We start from the raw sequence: 22,177 nt of genomic DNA on the forward strand, positions 1-22,177 counted from the left end.
ATAGTTGAAACATCATCAGTGGCAGAGGTATGTGGAGGTAGGAGTTTTGAGTTTACCCATCCCTACCACATAACTAGGGTACCCTTTTCTCGACCCAGCCATTGAAGAAGCTTTTATTTAGACAGGACGTTGTTCCCTTCCCATCCTGCACCAAAACGTCGAAGGTTTAGGTGGTAGCACAGGCAGCTAGCCCACTAGGTTGAAAGTACTTAGCCAGGGGAGTTGAGACTAGGCCAAGGGAAAGAAGTAAGAAAAAGGGGCGGATATATCATTTCGATTTCCCTCATAATGTTTCTTTATAAATTGTAACCACACACTTATGTCCTATTCGTTTAATATTATGGCGACTGATTGTGAGTGCTAAACCGAGTATAAGGTCTAGGTCATGTTTGTTTTGGATCCTGAGAACCAATTGCGAGTGCCAAACCGATTATTGGACTCAAAATTAAAATAATATTTGAGATTCTTGGGATCTATTCTACATCTTTGATTTATGAGGAGAGAGGGAGGATTCCCTTCGCTGCAAAAGCCCCTCTTTATCACAAAGGTATGTTGGGTGCTATTTTTTTTTTCCATGATAAATCAGTGTATCCAAGTGGTGAGAGAGGGGTAGGGCAGGGGATAAGGATAGAGATTTGAGGGCACAATTGCGATGAGCTTAAAAAATGGCTAAAAATCATGAAAAAGTTCCAATTTTGAGTAGAGTTTTTTGTTTCTTGATTTGTTGTCACTCCTCATCACTGGATACACTAGTTTCTTGTGTTTTGGTTCCTGATTTTTAACACTTTGTTGCAAACCCAAATTGATTCGCAATGGATTTGATCTCTCGACCCGCTTGAAGGGAGCCTCCTTTGTGCACAAAGAAACGATTTATGATTTATGGAACACATTTCTTCATTGAGTTTAAGAAAGGCTACATACATATTATTTATAGAAAATCCATAATCTAGATAAACCTTATCTATTATAATATAGTAGGATGGGGGTTTCAATGTTCACGCTGACGTTGACAGCCTCCCCATCCTGCTTGAGATCTACATGGCATACGACCCAAAGAAGACCTTCGATAGGATATTGGTTTCCTATTCCGATTTTATTTCTTTTTTTTTTTTTCCGATTTTTATTATGGGCTCTCTTCTGTGGAACTATGACGAGTTTTCCTTAGCATTTTCTCCCAAGTTTGAAAAAACGCCGACTCTCTGCTTTTTCGCCAGGATTATATATATATATATATATATATATATATATATGAGGAAAGGGTTCCTGACACGTTTGCAAAAACAGGGTGGGGCCACATTTTTTGGGGGATCAAAACCATTCATGTGGAAGGCCCTTCCATGGATAGGGTGTGGCCCAAAAATCAGCCCCATAGGATCGTCCTAACCCAATCAAAGGTGGGGGGGAAATGGACAGACACTGTATGTCAATGTTTCTGCCCATTTTTCCCCTCCACAAATGGCAGGGTTAGGATGATCCAATGTGGCTGATTTTTGGGCCACACCCTACCCATGGAAGAGCCTTCCAAATGAATGTTTTGGACCCCCAAAAAATGTGGCCCCCCACACTATTTTTGCAAACGTGTGCAGGAACCCCTCTCTCTCTCTCTCTCTCTCTCTCTCTCTCTCTCTCTCTCCTTATATATATATATATATATATATATATATATATATATATATATATAGAGGAAAGTGTTGGTGAGCTTAAGCGCCCAATCACATTGGGGCCTACTTTGTTAGGATGATCCAAAGCATTCATTTGAAAGGCCCTTACATAGATGGGGTGTGTACCAAAAATCAGCTCCATAGGATCATCCTAACCCATCCATTTGTGGAGGTCAAAATGTACAGACATTATTTGTCCACAAATTTGCCTATTTTTGTCCCCCACAAATGGAGGGGTTAGGATGATCCTATGGAGCTGATTATTGGTACACCCTCTATCTATGATAGGGCCTTCCAAATGAATGGTTTGGATCACCACAGAAAATGTGGGACCCATGTGATTGGGGCGCTTAAGTTCACCAACACTGCCCTCATATATATATATATATATATATATATATATATATATATATATGAGGGCAGTGTTCCTGCGCAGCTGCTCAGTTAGCTTAACTGAGCAGCTGCCCCAAAAACTCATGTGGCCACATTTTGGGTGGGATCCAAAGCATTCATTTGATGGGCCCTTTCATGGGTAGGGTGTCCACCAAAAATCAGCTCCATTGGATCACCTTAGGGTGTCCATTTGTGGGGCAAAAAATGGACAGATTTGTGGAGAAACAGTATCTGTCCATTTTTGGCCCCACAAATGGACACCCATTGGTGATCCAATGGAGCTGATTTTTGGTACACACCCAATCCATGGAAGGGCCCATCAAATGAATGCTTTGAATCACCCAAAAAATATGGGGCCACATGAGTTTTTTGGGGCAGCTGCTCAGTTAAGCTAACTGAGCAGGAACACTTTGCTCATATATATATAAGGAAAGGGTTCCTGCTAACGTTAGCAGCTAAGCTTAGCTACTAACGTTAGCGTAAAACATGGTGGGCCCACATTGTTGGGGAGATCCAAAACATTAATTTGGAAGGCCCTTTCATGGATAGGGTGTCCACCAAAAATCGGCTCCATTGGATCATCTTAGGATGTCCAATTGTGGGGTGAAAAATGGTCTTATTAGTGGACAAACAGTATCTGTCCATTTTCACTCCCACAAATGGACATCCTATGATGATCCAATGGAGCTGAATTTTGGTACACACCCCATCCATGATGGAGCCTTCCAAATGAATGCTTACGATCACCCCATAATTTTAGCAGCTAAGCTAGCTGCTAACGTTAGCAGGAACCCTTTATATATATGCATGTTTTAAAGTTCAAAGAAAACAAGGATGTATCTGCCATGAAAAAGAATATGGATTTTCTAGGGCCTTCTGATGTTGGAATGCTATCTAGGACTCCTTATTAAGTCCGTCTGGATGAAATTGGTTGGGTAATCTATGGCTTATAGGATTTTCTATATGGAGATAAGTAGGAGGTGAGGAGGATTGTCAGCCCTAACCCAGCCCATCTAACCTGAAATTGGGCCGAGTTGAGTTAAGTTGGTTTGGATTCACCTTGGGCCAAACAGAAAAGATCGGTGGGCTAGGATCATCCTGTGGAAATGATATTTTGGGGCGCAACTTATTTACGATGTGGCCCCTCAAAAGGACGGTTTGGATCATCCTATGGTGTGGTCTTACGGTTCATTTTGAAAAAAATGGGTGGGGCCTACCTTGCTCAAAGATTTAAACAAATTAATTGTTAGGCCAACAACCGTTCCAAGAGAGAGAGAGAGAGAGAGAGAGAGTTACCGGATGTAGAGGAGAAGGGGGGCATTTTGCCCCCCACTTTTGCAGAGAGCAGCCCTCCGGTAAAAAGTGAGCCTTCCCTCCTGCAAAAGTGAGCCATTGGCTTTCCGTGAAGTTGCCTAGCTAATCACTAATTAGTAAAATGGCCATTTGTTTACCTTCAACATTAGAGTGGTGCTATGGAATCCCATAGTGGAACCAAGAGTGGAACCGAACAAATCACTCCAGGCCACATCGCATAGGAGGGTACTTTTGTCATTCTAATAAAAAACCAAAATATAGGAACAAAGATTGCTTACATGTGAAAAAGGCTTTTTATTAGGCATGATGTACGCTTCAAACCCAGACACAAGGTTGGATTTTTTTTTACCTTCTTTCTACTTCGCATTTTAGAACACAAAACCTAAAGGGGGAATATATCACCCTACCGGGTCAACCCGACCAGAATTGGGGAACTGGGTCGGGTTCGGGTTGACGTATTAATTTTTCGGGTTGGGTTGGGTCGGGTCAGCCATCATCGGGTCTCCGTTAGGTCGGTCGGGTTGGGTCTAGAGATTTGGGTTTGGTTCGGGTTGGCTTCAACCCGACCCAACCGGAACCAAGTTGCACCCTTAACCTAATATCAATGTGTTCTTTTTTTTACTAACAAAATCATCCCTCTACAATTTATTCAAGTGCAAAGGAAGGGAAGGAGGATGCATGGATGATTGATCCAAACCGTTCCTTTGTTGGCCCAAACTTAAATTTTCTGTGCACGGTTTTAGAAAGAGTGATTTCTAACCCGACCTGTGTTGAAAGTTTTGCTTGGGTTGTTTGCTAACCCATGGGCAATTCAAACTACTCATTTATATCACAGGAAATGATAAATGCGCCCCTTTTCATCGCTTGGGACACCCATTTGCATTATATGTGGCAATCAAGTCACTTCATTCTTTAAATGTGAAGTGCATCAGCCCCTTTGCCATCATAGATACACTCTAGCTGGGTGTCCCAAGTAATGAAAAGGGGCGCATTTATCATTTCCCTGATCTCACATGCCTCTCTTTTTTACGCCTGCCAATGGATCCCATTCGGATTGGATCAAACCGTGCATCGCACAGTTGGTCCTACTAGTCTTTAATAAGACTCATTCACACACTAAACATAGGGAAATGATTTTCGCGCTCCACTGTTTTGATAAACATGCGCTCCACATGTTTGTCGTGTAGTTTTTAAAGGGCTTTAAGAGCTTTTTGAGAACCATAATATTCTTTTGACAACCCTTCAAATACTACACGACAAAAATTAGAGCGCATGTTTATCAAATATATATATATATATATATATATATATATATATATATATATATATATATATATATGGGGTTGATTTTCCTAGTCGGCCGACTAGAGAAGTTTTCTAGTCCGTCCGCCAAAAAATCAGTGCGGGCCCACAGTTTTTGTTTGATCCGAAGCATTCATTTAATAGGCCCTGACATGGATAGGGTGTGCCCAAAAACTCAGCTCCATAGGATCATCCCAACCCTACGATTTGTGGAGGTTAAAATGGATGGGTATAAAACTTCACTAATTTGTCCAATTTTTAGCTCCACAAATCTAAGGGTTAAGATGATCCTATGGAACTGATTTTTTGGGCACACCCTATCTATGTCAGGGCCTATCAAATGAATGCTTTGGATCATCCAAACATTGTGGGCCCACTGTGTTTTGGGTCGGCGGACTAGAGAAGGTTCTCTAGTCGGCCGACTAGAGAAACTTTTCTCATATATATATATATATATATATATATATATATATATATATATATATATATATATTTGAGCGCAGAAATCATTTCCCTATATATATATATATATAACAAATATATATAACAGACTTATTTCAGTCAAGCTGGGACCCATTTAGTCACGTAACACACTTCACCCCTGTCTCCACGTGGAGAGACCGATCTATCATGAAAAACAAAGCATGGTAGCCAAACGATGCCTCCGCAATGAGAGGGAAAAAAAGGGAAATGATAAATGCGCCCCTTTTCATCACATGAGACACCCAACTGCAGTGTACGTGGCAATCAAATCCGTCTTCTGATGTGAAATACATCAGCCCCCTGTGCAGTCATTAATACACTGCTGCTGGTGTCTAAGTGATGAAAAGGGTCGCATTTATCATTCCCCCCCCCCCCCCCCCCCCAAAAAAAAAAAAAAAAAATTGCACTCTTTTGATATTTGCTAATTGATGAACGTTTAGCGGGCTTGTGATTAAATGTTATGGCTTGATTGCCTTGATTTTAAGTCGGCATGGGATTCAAAGCAAGGCAAATCAAATGGACGGTTCAGATCAACCAAAGCCTGGACCCACCGGTCCGATGGCCCGCCCTTTTCTTTCACAACGAGGGCGCACTCTATATAGTCTCTATTGGCAATTTGGCATACCCCTATAAATAAATCTAACAAAAAAATCTTTGGACTTACAAAACTCGTTCTAGGGTTTTGAAGACCTTTCCGGACCATCTCTTTCTCCCTTGCAGATAAAACTCGTTCTAGGGTTTTGAAAGACTTTCAGGAGCATCTATTTCTCCATTGCCGATCTCAGCCACCATGATTTACGACGTGAATTCCCCTCTCTTCAGATCATTCCTCAGCCAGAAAGGCGGGGCCTCCGATAAGAGGTTTTTCTTTTCTTCCCAATAAACAACTTTTTCCCCTATTTTATAGCTTTCTTTTTTACAGGGATTCGAAACACACTTGATCTGAATTTGATTGTCTTCATCATGTTATTTTTAGATTGGATCTGTTTCTACTATTTCTGTAGAGATTTCAGAAGTTATTTTCATCTAGATGTAGTACTAGTTGATGATCGATTTTTCTTTGTTTTTTCCCCTTTACCCACCTGGGCTATCTCTTGATTTATTTTTACACTGAGGAATCAGTAAAGATTTTGATTCTCAACATTATAAAAAGTAGATCATTCTCTTGGACCCTAGGTGGAGAGGATAGTTTTTCTTGAACGGGAATGAAGAAATGTTATTGAAAAAGAAAAAAAGTAAGAGCTGACTGAGTTACATAAGGAAAATCAATACAATAGACAATAAGACTCATGACTCGACTAGAAAACCCTCGGCCAAACACTAGTGGTTCCTTGAAACTACATCTCTGGGCAAGGAATCTGCTTCTGAATTGGCCTCTTTAGGGTCTGTTTGGTTGCATTTTATCCTGAGTTTTGTAGAGGTTTGTGTGGATTTTGGCTGCCAGGTTAGCAAAATACTCTGTTTGGTTGCATGTTCAAGCTGCCAGGAGACTGCTTGGCTTGTCTCTTTCTTATATTCCCATCTGGCAAAATCCAAGCAAAAACCCACCGAAAAGGTGATTTTTTGCTAGTAGTTTTGAGATTTATGTCTCCCTCTTCTCTCTTTATATTGGTAATGACACCCCACTATCGCTACTCGACAAGGTTGACAATCAAACACTACTTACTACCACTGTATGAAGTAACTACAAGTAGACTACTTGTCTTGTCTCCTTCCTGTTGACTAATGTTTTAATTCACCATTACTCTGCAAGGTAACTACCTGCAACCAAACTGACCCTTAAGAATGTTACTGAGAATCACGTCAATAAGATATTTTCAATCGGGTCTGCCTGCCTCAAAGAAAATATCTTCCTACTTGACACCCATCCAATCATGTTGCCGGAGTCTCCTTCTAAAATAACATTTGGATAGCACTACCTCATTGGAATCTAGTGACTCCTAAATGATCTAGAAAAGCCCAACCTCACTGTACAATATTTATATCTCAAAAGATTGTCCATGCCTGCTGATCCATGATTTCTGAAAAACAAGCCATTAAAGTTGAGACGTAGCTTTCCAAAGTGGGGAAGCTTCTCTCACATAAGTCTTCTCATATGAAGCCAACTACTCATTACCCTGTTATGATTTTTCCTAGATGATTGTCTTGACTATTTACCGGGTCAAATGAATTGCATTATATAGGACCACTTGCCTATTTCAGGGAAGTCCGCTTGAAAGCTGCAACTTAACATAAGTGGGGGCCATGCGCAATTTTTAACTTTAAGACCAACTTGAAAACAAAGTGATAAAAATATGATGCGTCTGTCGGAAACCCTTTACCCCTTTCAACTTTTCTTATTTCAAGTTTTGGTTGATCCTGCACCACATATTTTGGGAAGGGAATTACTGATAGGAATACAGTCATTCTGTCTTTGTCAGGTGACTAGGTGACTAGGTGCCTATTAATTGGGTCAATTGGTTTGGGCTTAGCAGCATGTGGTATACTGATCTTTGGCAGGTGCCTAGGGTCTTAGGTTTTAGCTAGGCTACACCGTTGTAGCTTAATCACTACCTAGGGCTTGGGGGATCGCCCATGCCATTTTTTTTCGTGTGGGTGTGGGCGGGTTTTGGAGGGGGGGGGGGGGGGGGGCAACACTTCATTTGTAATTCTATTACAATACATATACTTTAAAAATTTACTTCCTTACAAGTAATAGTTACTACTATTTACTAACAAAAGCAACCTTGAGGTAATAATTTGCCAAATATCAATGTCAATGATTTGAGTTAGACATCTTAAACATATTTAGGTAAATACGTAAAACAAATGTATTTGAGTTTGATCCAAAACTGTGCTTAAAATTCTTCCATCCTTCTAGGCTTTCCCTTTGGCTATATCCTTGATGCCTAGTTGACTGACTAGGTTTTTGGTGTGTTAGTGCCGTTAAGGGTTCTTTTTAGGCGCGTTTACTATATTGGTTGCTAGTGGAAGAAAACTGCCAATATCATATTCGTTTTCTTTCTCAAGGAATCTACTTCGGTAGATGATGCCGAATCCTGGTTAGAAAGTGCTGAGAAGGCCTTCAAGGCCGTGGGTTGTAATCGGGATCAAAACAAGAATAATTATGCAACCTACATGTTAGAGGGAAGAGCTCTTCATTGGTGGAAGGGAATTGAACGTAAATATGAGCATCATCAAGGCCCCTTTACTTGGGCAATGTTTCACACTGAGTTCTTGACCAAGTATTTTCCTCGAAGTACTCTGTACAGGATACAGAGAGACTTTGCTAAGCTAGTGCAAGGAGACATGACAGTGGAGGAGTATGAGGCTGAATTTGATAGGCTTGCACGCCACGTTCCAACCATAGTGCCTGATGAAAACACTAAGAAGGACAAGTTTGAACATGGATTAGCAATGTATCTACAAAAGGGGATAGCTGGATCAAATGCTCCAGAAACGTTTGCTGAACTTGTGGATCGTGCCAAAAAGTTAGACGCAGTTCATTTTGAGGCTCGGGAACTTTCTCAGAAAAATCAGAAGAAAAGAAATAGAGATTTAAAGGGAGGACAACCTTCCAAGGAATCAGCCCCATATCCACCTTATGGAAAACAACAATCATTTCAAGAGTCTCGTGGTAAGCCAGGAAATCAAAGAAATCAGATGAATCGTCAAGCTAAGTCAGAACCTGTTAGGACCCCAGCTGCTAAGTGTGGAAATTGTGGAAAGAATCAAAGCTAAAAAAATGTTGGGTTTCATTCGGGTCAGGTTGACTGGCCCTCAACCCGAACTCAACCTGGGTTAAGGAAAACTCAACCCAAACCCGAGCCGAAAGCTACCCAACCCGACCCGACTTTTTTTTTTTTCGGGTTGAACCTGACCCGGGTTTTACCCCTGCAAGTACACCACGCAATTTGCCTTGAAAAAAATACATACCAGGATGACAGCTTTTATGCTGTAAATTTCAAGAGAAAATTCGAGCTCTCTATCCTCTTGAAGTCTAAGGAGAACATCTACCAAATCCTCAGCTTCATGATCGTCCTGCGTAGTCTTGCTCATCTTACTTTCTTTGTGTTCTTTGATGATATTATTTAGGACCGCATCAAACTTCCGATGAAGCCTCTCTAGACAATACTTTGTTCCTATAGTCAGACTGATAAATTTCAAAGATGGGAAACAATCGGCAACATTGAAACCCCCTGCGAATTCCAGTGATTCCTTCACTGCCGATATGAATCTTTCATGGTCTACACCCTTGTTGCCAAAGGCAGTCCTTGAAGTTGTATTTTTGCTGAAGGAGAGAAGCATCTTCGAGAGGTTAACTGTAGATTCATTTGCGGACGAAATTGATTGAATGACATTTGATATCTGCTGGAACAAATTAGTATGATGATTAATCAAATTGTGGAGATGCAAATGATCATAATAGAAAACACAAAGAGAAAATAGAATGAAGTATAGAAATAGGAATTAGGCAAGGCAATAAAATTAGTGCCCGTTTGAATACCTACAAGATTTGGATTTGGATTTGGATTTGGATTTATCACATTTGGCAGCTCTTTTTGTGTTGAGATTTGGACTTGGATCAAATCCTTAGATTTCCAAGTCAGGTACAACAGTGAATAAATCTGATTTCCAAATATGTTGTGCAAAACAGTATTTGGAAATCCATATATGTGACAATTTCATTTGGCAGCTCTTTTTGCGTTGAGATTTGGAGTTGGACTTGGATCAGATCCTTAGATTTTCCAAATCAGCTACAACAGTGAAAAAAATTGATTTCCAAATATGTTGTGCAAAACAGTATTTGGAAATACATATATGTGACAATTTCCTTCACCCTCTCTGAAATACATATATGTGACAATTTTTCTCTCTCTCTCTCTCTCTCTCTCTCTCTCTCTCTCACACACACACACACACACACACGTTATTAGAAACCCTAAAATAAGAATTCTGTGATCTTAAAAAAAGATGAAAGCAAAGGTTGATTTTGTTTAAGATGTTCCTTAGGACTGATCTCGGGTTCCTTAGAATTCGCTTTGTTATGGAATCCCTAACGAGTTCAAGATCGGATCGTTTTAGTTTTTAGAAAAGTTTGTCTTGAAGGGTTGAACCTAAAAATTTAGATTATTGTTACAATAATTATATGTCGATTGAAGTGTGAAATTGGATTAGATGGATTCCTCTCGTCGATACGAATCCAATGAGTCCGACCACGCTCGAATCAGAGCTAAAACGAGAAAGTTATGGTCCGTAAAAGTTTTGGTAAAATCGGGGACGAATATGGAATTATCGCAAAAAAAATTGCGAAACTTCGAAAATTCATAACTTCTTTGTTTCTTATCCGTTTTCGACGCTGTTGTACTCTACGGATATGCCGTAAACATGTACTTTCTGTTAAAAATAGTTTCAAAATTTTTTAGAGACTCCATAATGATGATAATTCTAAAATACTAAAAAGAATCTTAGGACGGTTTACCGATTATTTTCCGAAGAGGCACCAAAGGGTATCTTGTGTCAGTAGGAGGATATATATATATATATGCCAGATATGAGTGACATTAATGATGAAACTCATGGCGAATATTCATACTCTTGATTGTATGTAATTAAGGTGAATTTGAAAAGAAAAGTATTCGTCATTGGAGGTACGTAATTTCGTACTACTTTAGTGATATGATTCGTCGTTCGATAATATGCCTTTTGATTTGCAACTCTAGTATCTTTGAATATATGAAACCTCTGATAACCTTAGCCTTTGATTTGGGTCTTACATGCTTATCCTTCATTGAAATACGATCTATTGAATTTTGTACTCATTGGCAACCTGTGAATTTCGTATTGAATATGTGACCCTTTCTGACATAAGAACCTTTTGATAATTGTATACCCAATTATTTTGGAAAACCTTCTGGAACCAACGTGAACCACTATCTTTCGAATTTTGTACCTATCTTTGGACCTTTTGTATATGTGGACACATTTTGTGAATGCTTAGGTTTATTATAAGGGCCCACACCAATGGGGTTAATACGTTAGGCTTTTGGGTCCCGTCAGTGGGTGCTATTCGCTGACCCTGTCGACATGTATATGAACTCAGAAACTAGTTTTGAACCGCGGGCAGTTAGATAAAATAACTTGATTTTTGGGCTAAGTCGATGACCTTTGGTTGCGGGCCCTTATAGTTCACATATAACTTAAGCCTCCACAAAAGGTGTTCACATATTAAAAAAGGTCCAAAGGTTCATACAAAGTTTCAAAGATTGTGGTTCACATTGGTTCCACAAGGTTTTCCAAAAATATTTGGGTATACAATGATCAAAAGGTTCTTATTTCTGTGAGTGCCACATATTCAATACAAAATCATAGGTTATCAATGAATACAAAATTCAATAAATTGTAATCAATAAGAGTAAGCATGCAAGACCCAAAACAAAGTCTAAGGTCATCAAAGGTTTCATTAAAGAAAATAGAGAGTTGTAATAAAAAAGACATCATTCAATGACGAATTATATCACTAAAGTGATAAGAAATTACGTACCTCCAATGACGAATACTTTCCTTTTGAAATTCACCTTAATTACCTACAATCAAGAGTATGGATATTCTCCATGAGTTTCATCATTAATTTCACTCCTATCTTGGGCTCGTTAGAGATTCCATAACAAAGCAAATCCTAAAGAACCCGAGATCAGTCTTAAGGAACATCTTAAACAAAATCAAACCTTCGCTTTCATCTTTTTTAAGATTACAGAATTCTTATTTTAGGGAATCTAATAACATAAATCAATAAAGAATATAGTTCTTGCCTTGATGTTCACTCTCTAATTCCAAAACTTGGTTTTCTTCTCTTCCCACATGAAAATCTTCTCTTAGGGCTGTAGAAAAATAGTTTAGGGTGTCATTAAACTTTCAAAAGATGTATTTATAGGCTTTCTTTAAGAAGCCCTAATCAAAGCCAAACACTAGAGGACAACAACACCCCTCCCAAAAAGGGCAAAAATGAATTTTCGTTTCGTGGTATTTTGGGTATTTGTATTACCTAAAAAAGCTTTAACGGCACTAACACACCAAAAAGCTAGTCAGTCAACTAGGCGTCAAGGTTATAGCCCTTGGGAAAGCCTAGAAGGATGGAAGAATTTTAAGCACAGTTTTGGTTCAAACTCAAATACATTTGTTTTACGTATTTACCTACATATGTTTAAGATGTCTAACTCAAATCATTGACATTGATATGCCAATTAATATGACCTGTAGGATGTTGGAGGATCTTTTCTAATACGTCCATGGCGATTCTAACTTGGAGTTTGACGTGCTTTCAAGTAGTGATTAGATACTTCCATTGAATTGTGATGCTACCATATTATCCATCCATTGATTGTGGGTGTCAATAACATCGAGTGTTTTTTGAAAGAAGGCATTGTCTGAGACGAGTCTGCTTGCTTCTCCTCCTAGATCTTTCATACCATTGGAGGAAACAACTGCTCTGTCTTCAAAAGTACACATTGCTGATCAATTCTCTTCAACAATATACTGAACCCTTTCACTTGCATCTTTTGAGGAGTTCCCTTTGGGCTCTTGTTGATTTTACCTCAAAATACCAATTGAAAATCCACAATCTGGGTGTCCCAGATCTAAGTGGGGTCAACAGTAAAGAAGGGATTACAAAGTGCCAAGCTACTTCTTGCTGAACCACTTTTCTAATAAAAAACTAAAAAGGTGATGGGGACCAATCTGAACCCGAAGAAGCCAAGAAGAGCATCCCCGGATGCACAGGGTCAATTGAGGGCAATCCCCCATTCAAAATCCTCGAAAATTACAAATGTTGGTAGTTTTGTAATTTTGGACAGTTTTTTTTTAATGACTAAAATTTATTGAAAGGCCGTGCCTTTTTTTATTACAATTTAGGAATTTCATTTGGGGGAATCTTTTTCGAGCCCATGTAAAAGGGTGTGATTGAGGGCTATTTCCTATTTTTCAATCAGTCTAAAAGTTAGAGTGCTTTTTCAGAAGTTTCTATATTTAATTGTCGTTGTAGGTGTTATAGGCCAAGTCTAAGACTAGCTTCCCTCTATGATTTATGGACACGGACAAGAGTGTCGCATGTCGACACGGACACGAAGTGTCGGATACGGCAAACCCCCAAAATATAGTAACGGAGACAGCGCTAAAATAGAAAGTACATATAATCATAATTTGTAGATACGGATTCGTGTGTCGAGCTTTGGTAATCCTGGTCCAGCTGGAGTCGGGGGCATTCTTAGAGACGACAAGGGTTAATGTGGTTTGGGCTTTTGCAGATCCTTTAGGAGTAGCTAATTCTTCTGAGGTGGAGGTCAGGGTGGTTTTCCATGGTATTAAATTATTGGAGGGTGAGTACCTTAACAAGGTGATGGCGGAGGGTGACTCTAGTTATGTTGTGCGATGGTTATGTGGATCTAAAAACTAACCTTGGTGCTTCGCTAAATACTTTTGAGGAAATCCAAGACTTAGTTGGTTCTTCTTCTATTTGTTTTCTTCATGTTAGAAGATCGGCAAATGGAGTAGCGGATGGGTTAGCCAGATTGGGGGGGGGGGGGGGGGGGGGGGTGCAGTGCAGTTGGAGGCCCTTGAGCAATACGATTTCCTACCTCCTTGATATTTTCTGTACGGGGCCTGAACTGTTTCCGGTTTTTTCTTTTTTGTATCTTTTGCAATTGACCATCTCTGTCCACATTTTTTAAGGTTTTGGTCTGTTAGGATTGTTCTGAATCCTGATAGTATTGTGTTATTTAAACGTGTGTTGGTCCTTGGTTGATATCTATTTAGTTAGAGATTTGTAATCTTCTATTTTTTTAATTGGATAGTTTGCTGGAAGATTATGATATTCATTCTTGTTTTCTTCAAATAAAATGAGAGCTCTGGGATTAATGCCACATGCTTCCATATACCCTCTATGAAGCTTCATATTTTGCTGCTGAATAGATGCATACTTGTGCAAGCGCTTTGAGCTTTATCTACCAACCTAATCTCAAAATTTACTGCTGGATTGATCCTTATGCAGAGTTTTTGGGTTGAAGGGAGTGAATTAGGCGAATGGTATGAATATTATTTGTTTAAGTTGGAATCCTGATTTTATAGCTTTCCTATCATGAGGAAACTTGTATGATCTGGAACCCAGAATTTCTCAGGATTTCTATTTTCGGGTCTAACAATAAAGTCAAATAGCTGTCATATTAACACTGGGTTAAAAACTTGTACCACTGTGAAGTAATTGATAGTCAAAAGTCAAAATTGATCCTGAAATCCGAAAGCCATGACTGTCCAATAGGTATTCTTGATCGTTTGAGCAGCTCTCTTAAGGGCATTGAACTGTCATTAGCTATGTGTACTCTCACCAATAATGTGGTTGTTAGGCTTTGTTTTCTCTTAATTCGAAATATAACTGAGAATTGTTTAGATATAACGAGGAATACATTTTTATGCTACATTTCAAAAAATAAAATAAAATAATAATACATTTTTATGCATCTTTTTCGAATTTCCAGTACTTTGTTTTGTTTAGTAGGAAAACATAAATGGTGTTTTTTTTCTGGAGTTCAATGAAATGACTGATTCGTTACTAAATTGCCAAAATACCTATTTTGCACCTGCACTGACTTTTTTCTAACCATTTGATTCGTCCATGTGGTTTTTTGTTGGGTATGCCAGGAAAACAGAAGAGCAAAGGCCCAAGGAGCATAGGCCGAAAGCGAGCGAGAATAAGCCAGTAATGACAGAGTGACAGATGTAGGCTCAATACCTATGCTACATCTGTCATTATTATTGAGCTTTAGTGTGTGAACTTAGTATCAAAGTGAGCAGCAGTCTTTATTCTAATCAGTCAGGCTTTAGTATTGAGCTTTAGTATGTGAACTTACTCTTTTAGTTGGCTAAGGAACGACTCTGATTATGAGTTTCTGTACTATCAAAACTGGATTTTGATTTGATATTGTGCTTCACTTTGATCACACTAAAATGTCTTCAGCAACTAGCTTATGAAATCTGCATATTGTTGATAGAATTTGGAAATTTTTCTTCTTGCCACCAAGGTAACTATGGCTTCTTGGTTGATTAGGATGGTAATGATTAATATTATAGAGAAAATTTTCTTCTAATTTATCATTTCTATATTTAATCTCCTCATATTTATTTTTTGAAAAATTTTCTAATATTTTTTCTACTTTCTTTTTGTAATTTTCCTCTATATTTGATTTTTTGTGTACCCCCCCATGTGATTGGTGGCTTTGTATTGTGCTTTTAGAAACAAAAGATGGTTAACTTAAGGGCCTCTTTGGATGGCACCAAAATGAGTTCTGATTTGCAGATGAGGTTAATCTAAACTTAATCTCATTAGCTAGTGAAACATTAGGGCCTCTTTGAAAGCCATAAATTATATCATTTATAAAACTGCTCAAGCCAATATTTGCAAATAATCATATTCAACTCTAAAACCATTTGCATCTAAGATTATGATGTTGATTTACCAGACATTTTCTCGTCTTTGACTGATGAACATGTAAAGGACTTGGACCACATGTGGCATATGGGCATGGTCATCGGACCGTTGATCTAATGGGCTATCCATCTGAAAGGAGATCTCTTACACAACAGACATCTCAAAAGATGCTCTGTTCATCTTGTTTGATCAACGGTCTAAAATCATTTGACGAAGGTGAGACCATCTGGGTAACTTGTGATGGCTAACAATATATTCATAAACTCAAACACTATACAGCTGCATTTGGCAGCAATGATTTTTTTCCATGGAAAATTAGTTTATCAAGTGGTGAATAGGGCCAGGTAAGGTGGGAGGGGAGACCAGAGAGGACATGAGTGAGGGGGAGGGGGTGTGTGAAGTGGCTAAAAAGCAGGGAGAAAAACTTCCCCTATTAGAAATGGCCGAGGGCATGAGTGAGGAGAGGGTGTGAAAACTGAGGACTGAAAAACAAGGAAAAAGGAAAACTATGTCTTGTTTTAAAGCCCTCTTCACACCCTCTGCTCACTCGTGCCCTCTCTACACTCTAGCCCCTCCTTCTCCCAACCTCCCTAACCCTCTCTCACCACTTGGATAAATTAAATTAAGTTCCATGGAAACAAATTTTTGTTGCAGCCAAGCAGGGCCTACATGTGGCAAGGGGTCATACAGCCTGATTTTTTACTAGAGATCGTTCAAAAAATATTTTCTCAGATTATATGCTAGTAATTTTTAAAGGTAGCTAGAGAAACATCGCAATAGATGATCTAAACTGTTCAGTTTTTTGGACCCACATACATAAGAGAAGTAGATCAATAAGCGAATTGGTATGACCCACCTGTTACATATCACCCTATATCTGCGCTTTGGATTCTCCAGCCAAAGAGCACCCACTTGGAAAGTTGGAAAGTTGACCAACATGGCAACAATGATCATGGAAATTTCCTTTGTCTGCGCCATTTTCCATGTTAGAGTAAATTCTCTGCACTTCCCTGTTTTAGTAACCACACTCTCTCTTTATTTTTTTGTCTTTTTTAATTTGATATTGAAAGCTCTTTTTTTTAATGACCCATTAAAAGCTGGAGTGCAATTAGAAATGTGTTTGATAAAGTGTGCAGTGCAATTATTAAAATAATGGGGTGTTGATATCATTGCTTCTATTTTAGAAGTCTTATGGTATCATTCCCCTCTAAATAGTAACCTTTCAATGGGAATGGAAAGGGCAGATGGTAGCTTGTCATACTCAGGTCAAAATAAAAGAGGAGACAAAAAATTTCCAATAAGAGTGATAACCCAGAAAGAGAAGCAGATGGGGGCCATGCCAATGTTAAAGGTAAGACCAAAGAAATGAAGAATGCATGGGCATGGTCTTGGTGTTATGGGCACTCAAGTGGTCCTCAATGGCTTCCCATGTGAAAAAAAACCTTCCTGCTTCCTCTCTCTCTCCACCTTTTTCTTTCTCTTCATCTTAGCCTAACTGCCTGATTTGACCTCCTTTTGATGTTTATTCGCAGTAATCATTCCAGTTTAGTAACCATACTGAGGAGAATTAACAAGGTATTCTATGAAAGTTATGTATCTTTTCAACTTATGAGCAATGTAATCTAATAGAAGGAAGAAGATTGCAGAGGAAATCCTTTGTCCCTTCCATTGGTAGGACATTGACATCTTGCAGATTATTGAAGTGGCTATCATATTAATTACAAAAAAAGAAGCTCAAGTGTCACCTCCTAAGTGTTATTGAAGCCTCTATGGCCCTAAGGGCTCCGATGATTGGGGCAGTGATCGGTGTAGGCGAGTAGATGATATTGACACCTCAATCAAGAAGGGATTGAATGCTGATCACTACGAATTGAGAGGGATGTTTAAGGGCTATGATCTTCGATTTTCTGGCTAGATAAATGGCCAGATTGCTTGTCTACAGATCCAGGGACAGTGCTGTATGGAAAACTCTAGTTATACTATCATATGTTAGTATGATTTTTGTATAGAAACATACATACTGAAGTTTGCTGTATAAATCATCTCAAGCTGAGAATCAGTGAACATGCCCACTGTACAAGACCTTCCAATTTATGGCCTACATCATGTGTGGGCCCATGTTAAATTATCTTAACCCATTGAAAAGAAAAATGGAAATGGAAATGATACCTGTACTCCCTCGTTTAGTATTGGCACTCCTCATTTAAACATTTTTCAAGTTACTTGTTAAAGGTTTTTACAATTTGCACAAAGCTGAGTCTATGACATGCAATGCAAGTCTTTAATAAGTAAGGTGTGCAAGTATCAAAAACGAAATGCAAATATCATTTAGAAAAGGAAAACTAGTCATACTTTAGAAAAAAATGGTCATTTCTAAAGGTTATTTTAGCATTCTTCGTTCCTCTCCTTAATTCACGCTGCTTTTTTCACTCCATTCACGCCTTTACCTCCCACCTCAAAGTCTCAAACCCAACTAAAAAAGATAACTTCCTCTGTTTCTCTCTGTTCATCATCTTTTTCTCCCAACTCTTCTCACCCAAAACAGAGTTATGAAGGAAGACAAGTCCCAAAACTTCTTATCCAACACCACCCATTTCATAGATCTCCTCTTTGCTGATCTTCTCTCCTTGTTATCCTTCATACACTCTCACCCTCTCTACATTGGCTACTTAATATTTTTCTTCCCTTACCTTCTTCATTTCCTCTCATTCCTCTCTCCTCTACTTCTCTCCACATCTCTTCTCCTCCTCTCTCTCCTCACTATCTCTCCCCACAAACCCACTCCTAAAACCTCGAATCTTCGATATGGGTTCACTGAAAGAACGTGTTGGAGAGTCTTACACATACTAGAGATGAGACTAGATGGCGATGTAGAGTTCCACCTATTTGATCCAATGGCATCAATAGCATCAGAATTCGTGGCATTTATCCGATCGGACACACTGACTAACACGGTCGGAGAAAATTCAGTTGAATTTCCACTAGAAAGTAGTCCAAATGACACTCTAGAAGTTGAGAATCTGAAGGAAATAAACATTGCATCCCTACTTGTGGAAACAAGTATGGTGTCCCATGAAGTTAGTTACAATGCAGGGGAAAGCCCTGTCAAAGTTGAATTCTCTAAAGGCAATAACATGGGAGCATTTGAGAGTCAAGACATGGTCGTTGAGTTGAGCCCCGAAAGCTTCGAGTGGGAGCCCGAAAAATCAAGTACATTGTCTGGGACACTAGCTTACAAGGGTGGAGAAAGCCCCATTGAAGCTAATGCTGATCGATGCAATAGCTCTAGAGCATCTGAGAGTCCAGAGGCCATGACTTGGAGTCCTGGAAGCTATGGGTGGGAATTCGAAACTGCAAGTGCGGCATCGGAGGCATCGAGTTACAAGCAAGAAGAAGACCCAGCTGAACTTTTTAAAGTAGATTGTAAGGAGAGTTCCTCTAGATCTCTTGAAAACCATGCCCAGGTTTTGAAAATAGATTGCAAGGAGAAATCCCCTAAATCTCTTGAAAAACATGTTGAGAAGGGTTCGGATTTGGGAGGTTTTGGGTCAATGAGGAAAGAGAAGGAATGGAAGAGGACATTAGCTTGCAAGCTTTATGAGGAGAGGCATATGGTCGACGGAGGGGAAGGGATGGATTCACTTTGGGAGGTTTATGAGGCTGATTCTAGTAAGGCGAAGGCGAAGGCGAAGAGTAAGGGGAAGAATGCGAAGAAGAGTGAATGTGATCCTTATGAAGAAGGGGAGGAGGAGGATGAGGATGAGGAGATGAATGGGCAGTTATGTTGCCTACAAGCTTTAAGGTTTTCCACAGGGAAGATGAAGATGAATTTGGGTATGAGAAGACCAAATTTGGTGAGGATGTCTAAGGCCTTGAAAGGTATGGGACTATTTGTGAGGAAGGAGAGGAAAATCTCTTAGGTAAGTGGGTATTAAATACATAGGCTTATTTGATTAAGAAATGTATGTTACATCCATATATGTACACAGAGCTTTCCTTTCTTCTTTTATTTTTCTTTCTAAAGATTTCCATGGCATGATAAACTCATACTGTTTCTTCCTCCTCTTCTAAATTTCTTTGTTTCCACATGCTGATTTCCGCCTCCTAGCAATTCACATAGATCACGCTGAATTCTTATCAGTGCATTTTAGCAGATAAAAGATTCTTTTTTCTTACTGACAAAATCAGTTACCTTAATTAATTGTTGATTGAAACTAAAATAACTGTAAATTCTTTCGAAAAGAAATGTGTTCATTGGAAGTTGGAACTCCCTTTGATGTGATTAAGGATAGAACATGGACTGTAAGATCCTTTAGCCACTCTTCATTGGTGATTATATGCATATTAAGTCATAGCAGGATCTAAAATTTTGTGAAAACTAAGGTCCAGACTTATCTAATTTTAGTCAAATTTCACATGTCTTTCTATCTTTCGTGTTTCAAGGATTATACCTGTTCATCTCTTGAGGAACTCTCCTTCAAGGCCATTGTTTTATCGATCAATCACATGTTCAATCTCCATCTAATGCTTGGGATCATAATTCAATTCCAAAGTGTTACATAGCCAAAACTAGTTTTCACAATCTCTAACACTGTTTTATGTTCTTTTTATCATCTCTTAACTTCTGTAGCAAAAATTTTTATTTATTAGAAAACAAGTTCAGGTTAGAAAATTAGAGGAAAAGGGGCATAATTGATGTGAATTTGGGTTTAATCCATATTTTCCCTTCATTACCATTTCAGATGATTAAGAAAGAGGCAGAGTATTACAACATGCAATTATTGCCACATTACCCACTTAAAATTATAGTTATTTAATCAGCATTATGAAATAAATCATCAAAAATTTTGTGGGTTAACCTCAGATTCCAAGTTCCCACCAAAGCACATGATAGTTTGATGATCTAAGAAAGTATCCAAGCATCATCCCTTGAGCAATTCCAATAAGAGAATTGGTATTGCCACCCCCACCCCCACCCCCACCCCCATTTGATTTGTTCTACATATAGGACAAACTGGCATGATTGTCATACCTAATTTTAAGACACTAGTGTTTAGCAACCCAGTCAAGACCTTGTAATTATAGAAATGATTCCAGTTACAGATTACCTCACATTAGAAATCACCCAGACTTGCAATGATCATGAATTCTAGATCAAAACTAAAAGAAAAAAAGTTGTACAGAACCCAAATTCTATATCAAAACTGTATCAACAGATTTCTTGCACCACAAACCTTAAATACTCTGCCATGAGCAGAACCCAAATTTAAATTTATTAAACCTCCTTTCTGACTTGCTTAATGGTGAAGCTTATGGGTTATTTCTTACTATTTGAAAGTTTTATATAAGGAGGTTTCTGTATTTTTTGTATAAATCTTCTCATGACTCTTCAATAATATAAAAGTGCCTATTTTCAATCTCTTCGTTTCTCTGTCTTTAAGTTCTTAAAATTTATTCATAGAACTAATATTGGAAAACCAGATCCTAGTATTCATTTCTTCACCACTCTTCAGCTGACATGATTTTTTTCTTACATTTTCTTCATATATTCTCCTTTACTACCAGTAGGGATTGAACATCATGCATAAGCTCAAAAACAAAAAAAACCCCTCTTGCATACCAAGTGATGAGAATTACAAGCATATCTCATCACTTGGTATTCTTAGTCAATCATAAGGAGATTTGTCACCAGATTCATGTGATCCTATAAATATCTAATTGCCATTTATAATCTTTCCATTTTACGTTTACATGAATTAATGTAAAAATTATGATTGGGTTCTAAGAGAATCTGAACTTCCCAAAGTGATCATGGATCCGGGTACTAATTTAGGGTATGTTTGTAACCATGAAAAATCATTCTATGGAATAGTCATGGGCGCCCAATTGTAAAAGAGGAGTTGAGAAAGGGGTAAGGGAGAGAGTTGAGAGGGCAGACTGGAGAGAGCATCGATAGAGGATGAGAAATGCCGATTCCTTATTTGGTTGCCAAAATTGCAATGAAACTCCACTTGACTCCCATGTTTTGGAACATCATTATTGCTTTTTATCCCATGTGGTACTAATGTCTTCCCGACTCATTTTCCAACCAAATTCTACCAAAATGGTAAAATTTTGGTAGGAGAATAGTGGAAAAGGTCTTGTTTTAATCTCTCGTCTCTCTTTTTCTCTCATCCAATACCTCTCTCTTCATTCTCTATATTGGTAATGACACCCTTACTTTTTCCACTATTCTCCAAGAGGATTGCCGAGCAAACCAAACACTACTTAGGGCTGTGTTTGTTAACTATGAAAGTTTTTTCCATGGATTTTTCTAGTGGTGGGAGAGGGATAGAATTGAGAGGGCATGAGTAAGGAGAGGGTGAGAAGTAGCTGCAATAGAGTTTTTGTTTTCCTTATTTTTCAGCCCACTTCCCACCATCTCCTCACTGATGCCCTCTCGCAGTCTCCTTTCCTCTCTCTCAACACATGGTCAGCTATATTCCATGAAAAAAAATTTCATGATCACCAAACATGGCCTAGATGTACATGTTTGGCGTTTCAGTAGAAGGGGAAAGGCTATTTC

General features: G+C 38.7%; 1 protein-coding gene across 1 annotated transcript; it reads left to right on the forward strand.

Moving 5' to 3' along the window:
* Positions 1-5,775: 5,775 nt before the first annotated feature.
* On the forward strand, positions 5,776-15,124 carry LOC143860739 (wound-induced basic protein). The gene is made up of 2 exons (XM_077371552.1): positions 5,776-6,014; positions 14,826-15,124. The coding sequence occupies exons 1-2, from the start codon at positions 5,944-5,946 to the stop codon at positions 14,896-14,898; spliced, it is 144 nt and encodes a 47-aa protein (XP_077227667.1). The 5' UTR covers positions 5,776-5,943; the 3' UTR covers positions 14,899-15,124.
* Positions 15,125-22,177: the final 7,053 nt, after the last annotated feature.

Source organism: Tasmannia lanceolata, unplaced genomic scaffold (assembly GCF_043159265.1).
Source record: "Tasmannia lanceolata isolate RefF3 unplaced genomic scaffold, GAP_Taslan_0.1 ptg000037l, whole genome shotgun sequence".
Lineage (NCBI taxonomy): Eukaryota > Viridiplantae > Streptophyta > Magnoliopsida > Canellales > Winteraceae > Tasmannia > Tasmannia lanceolata.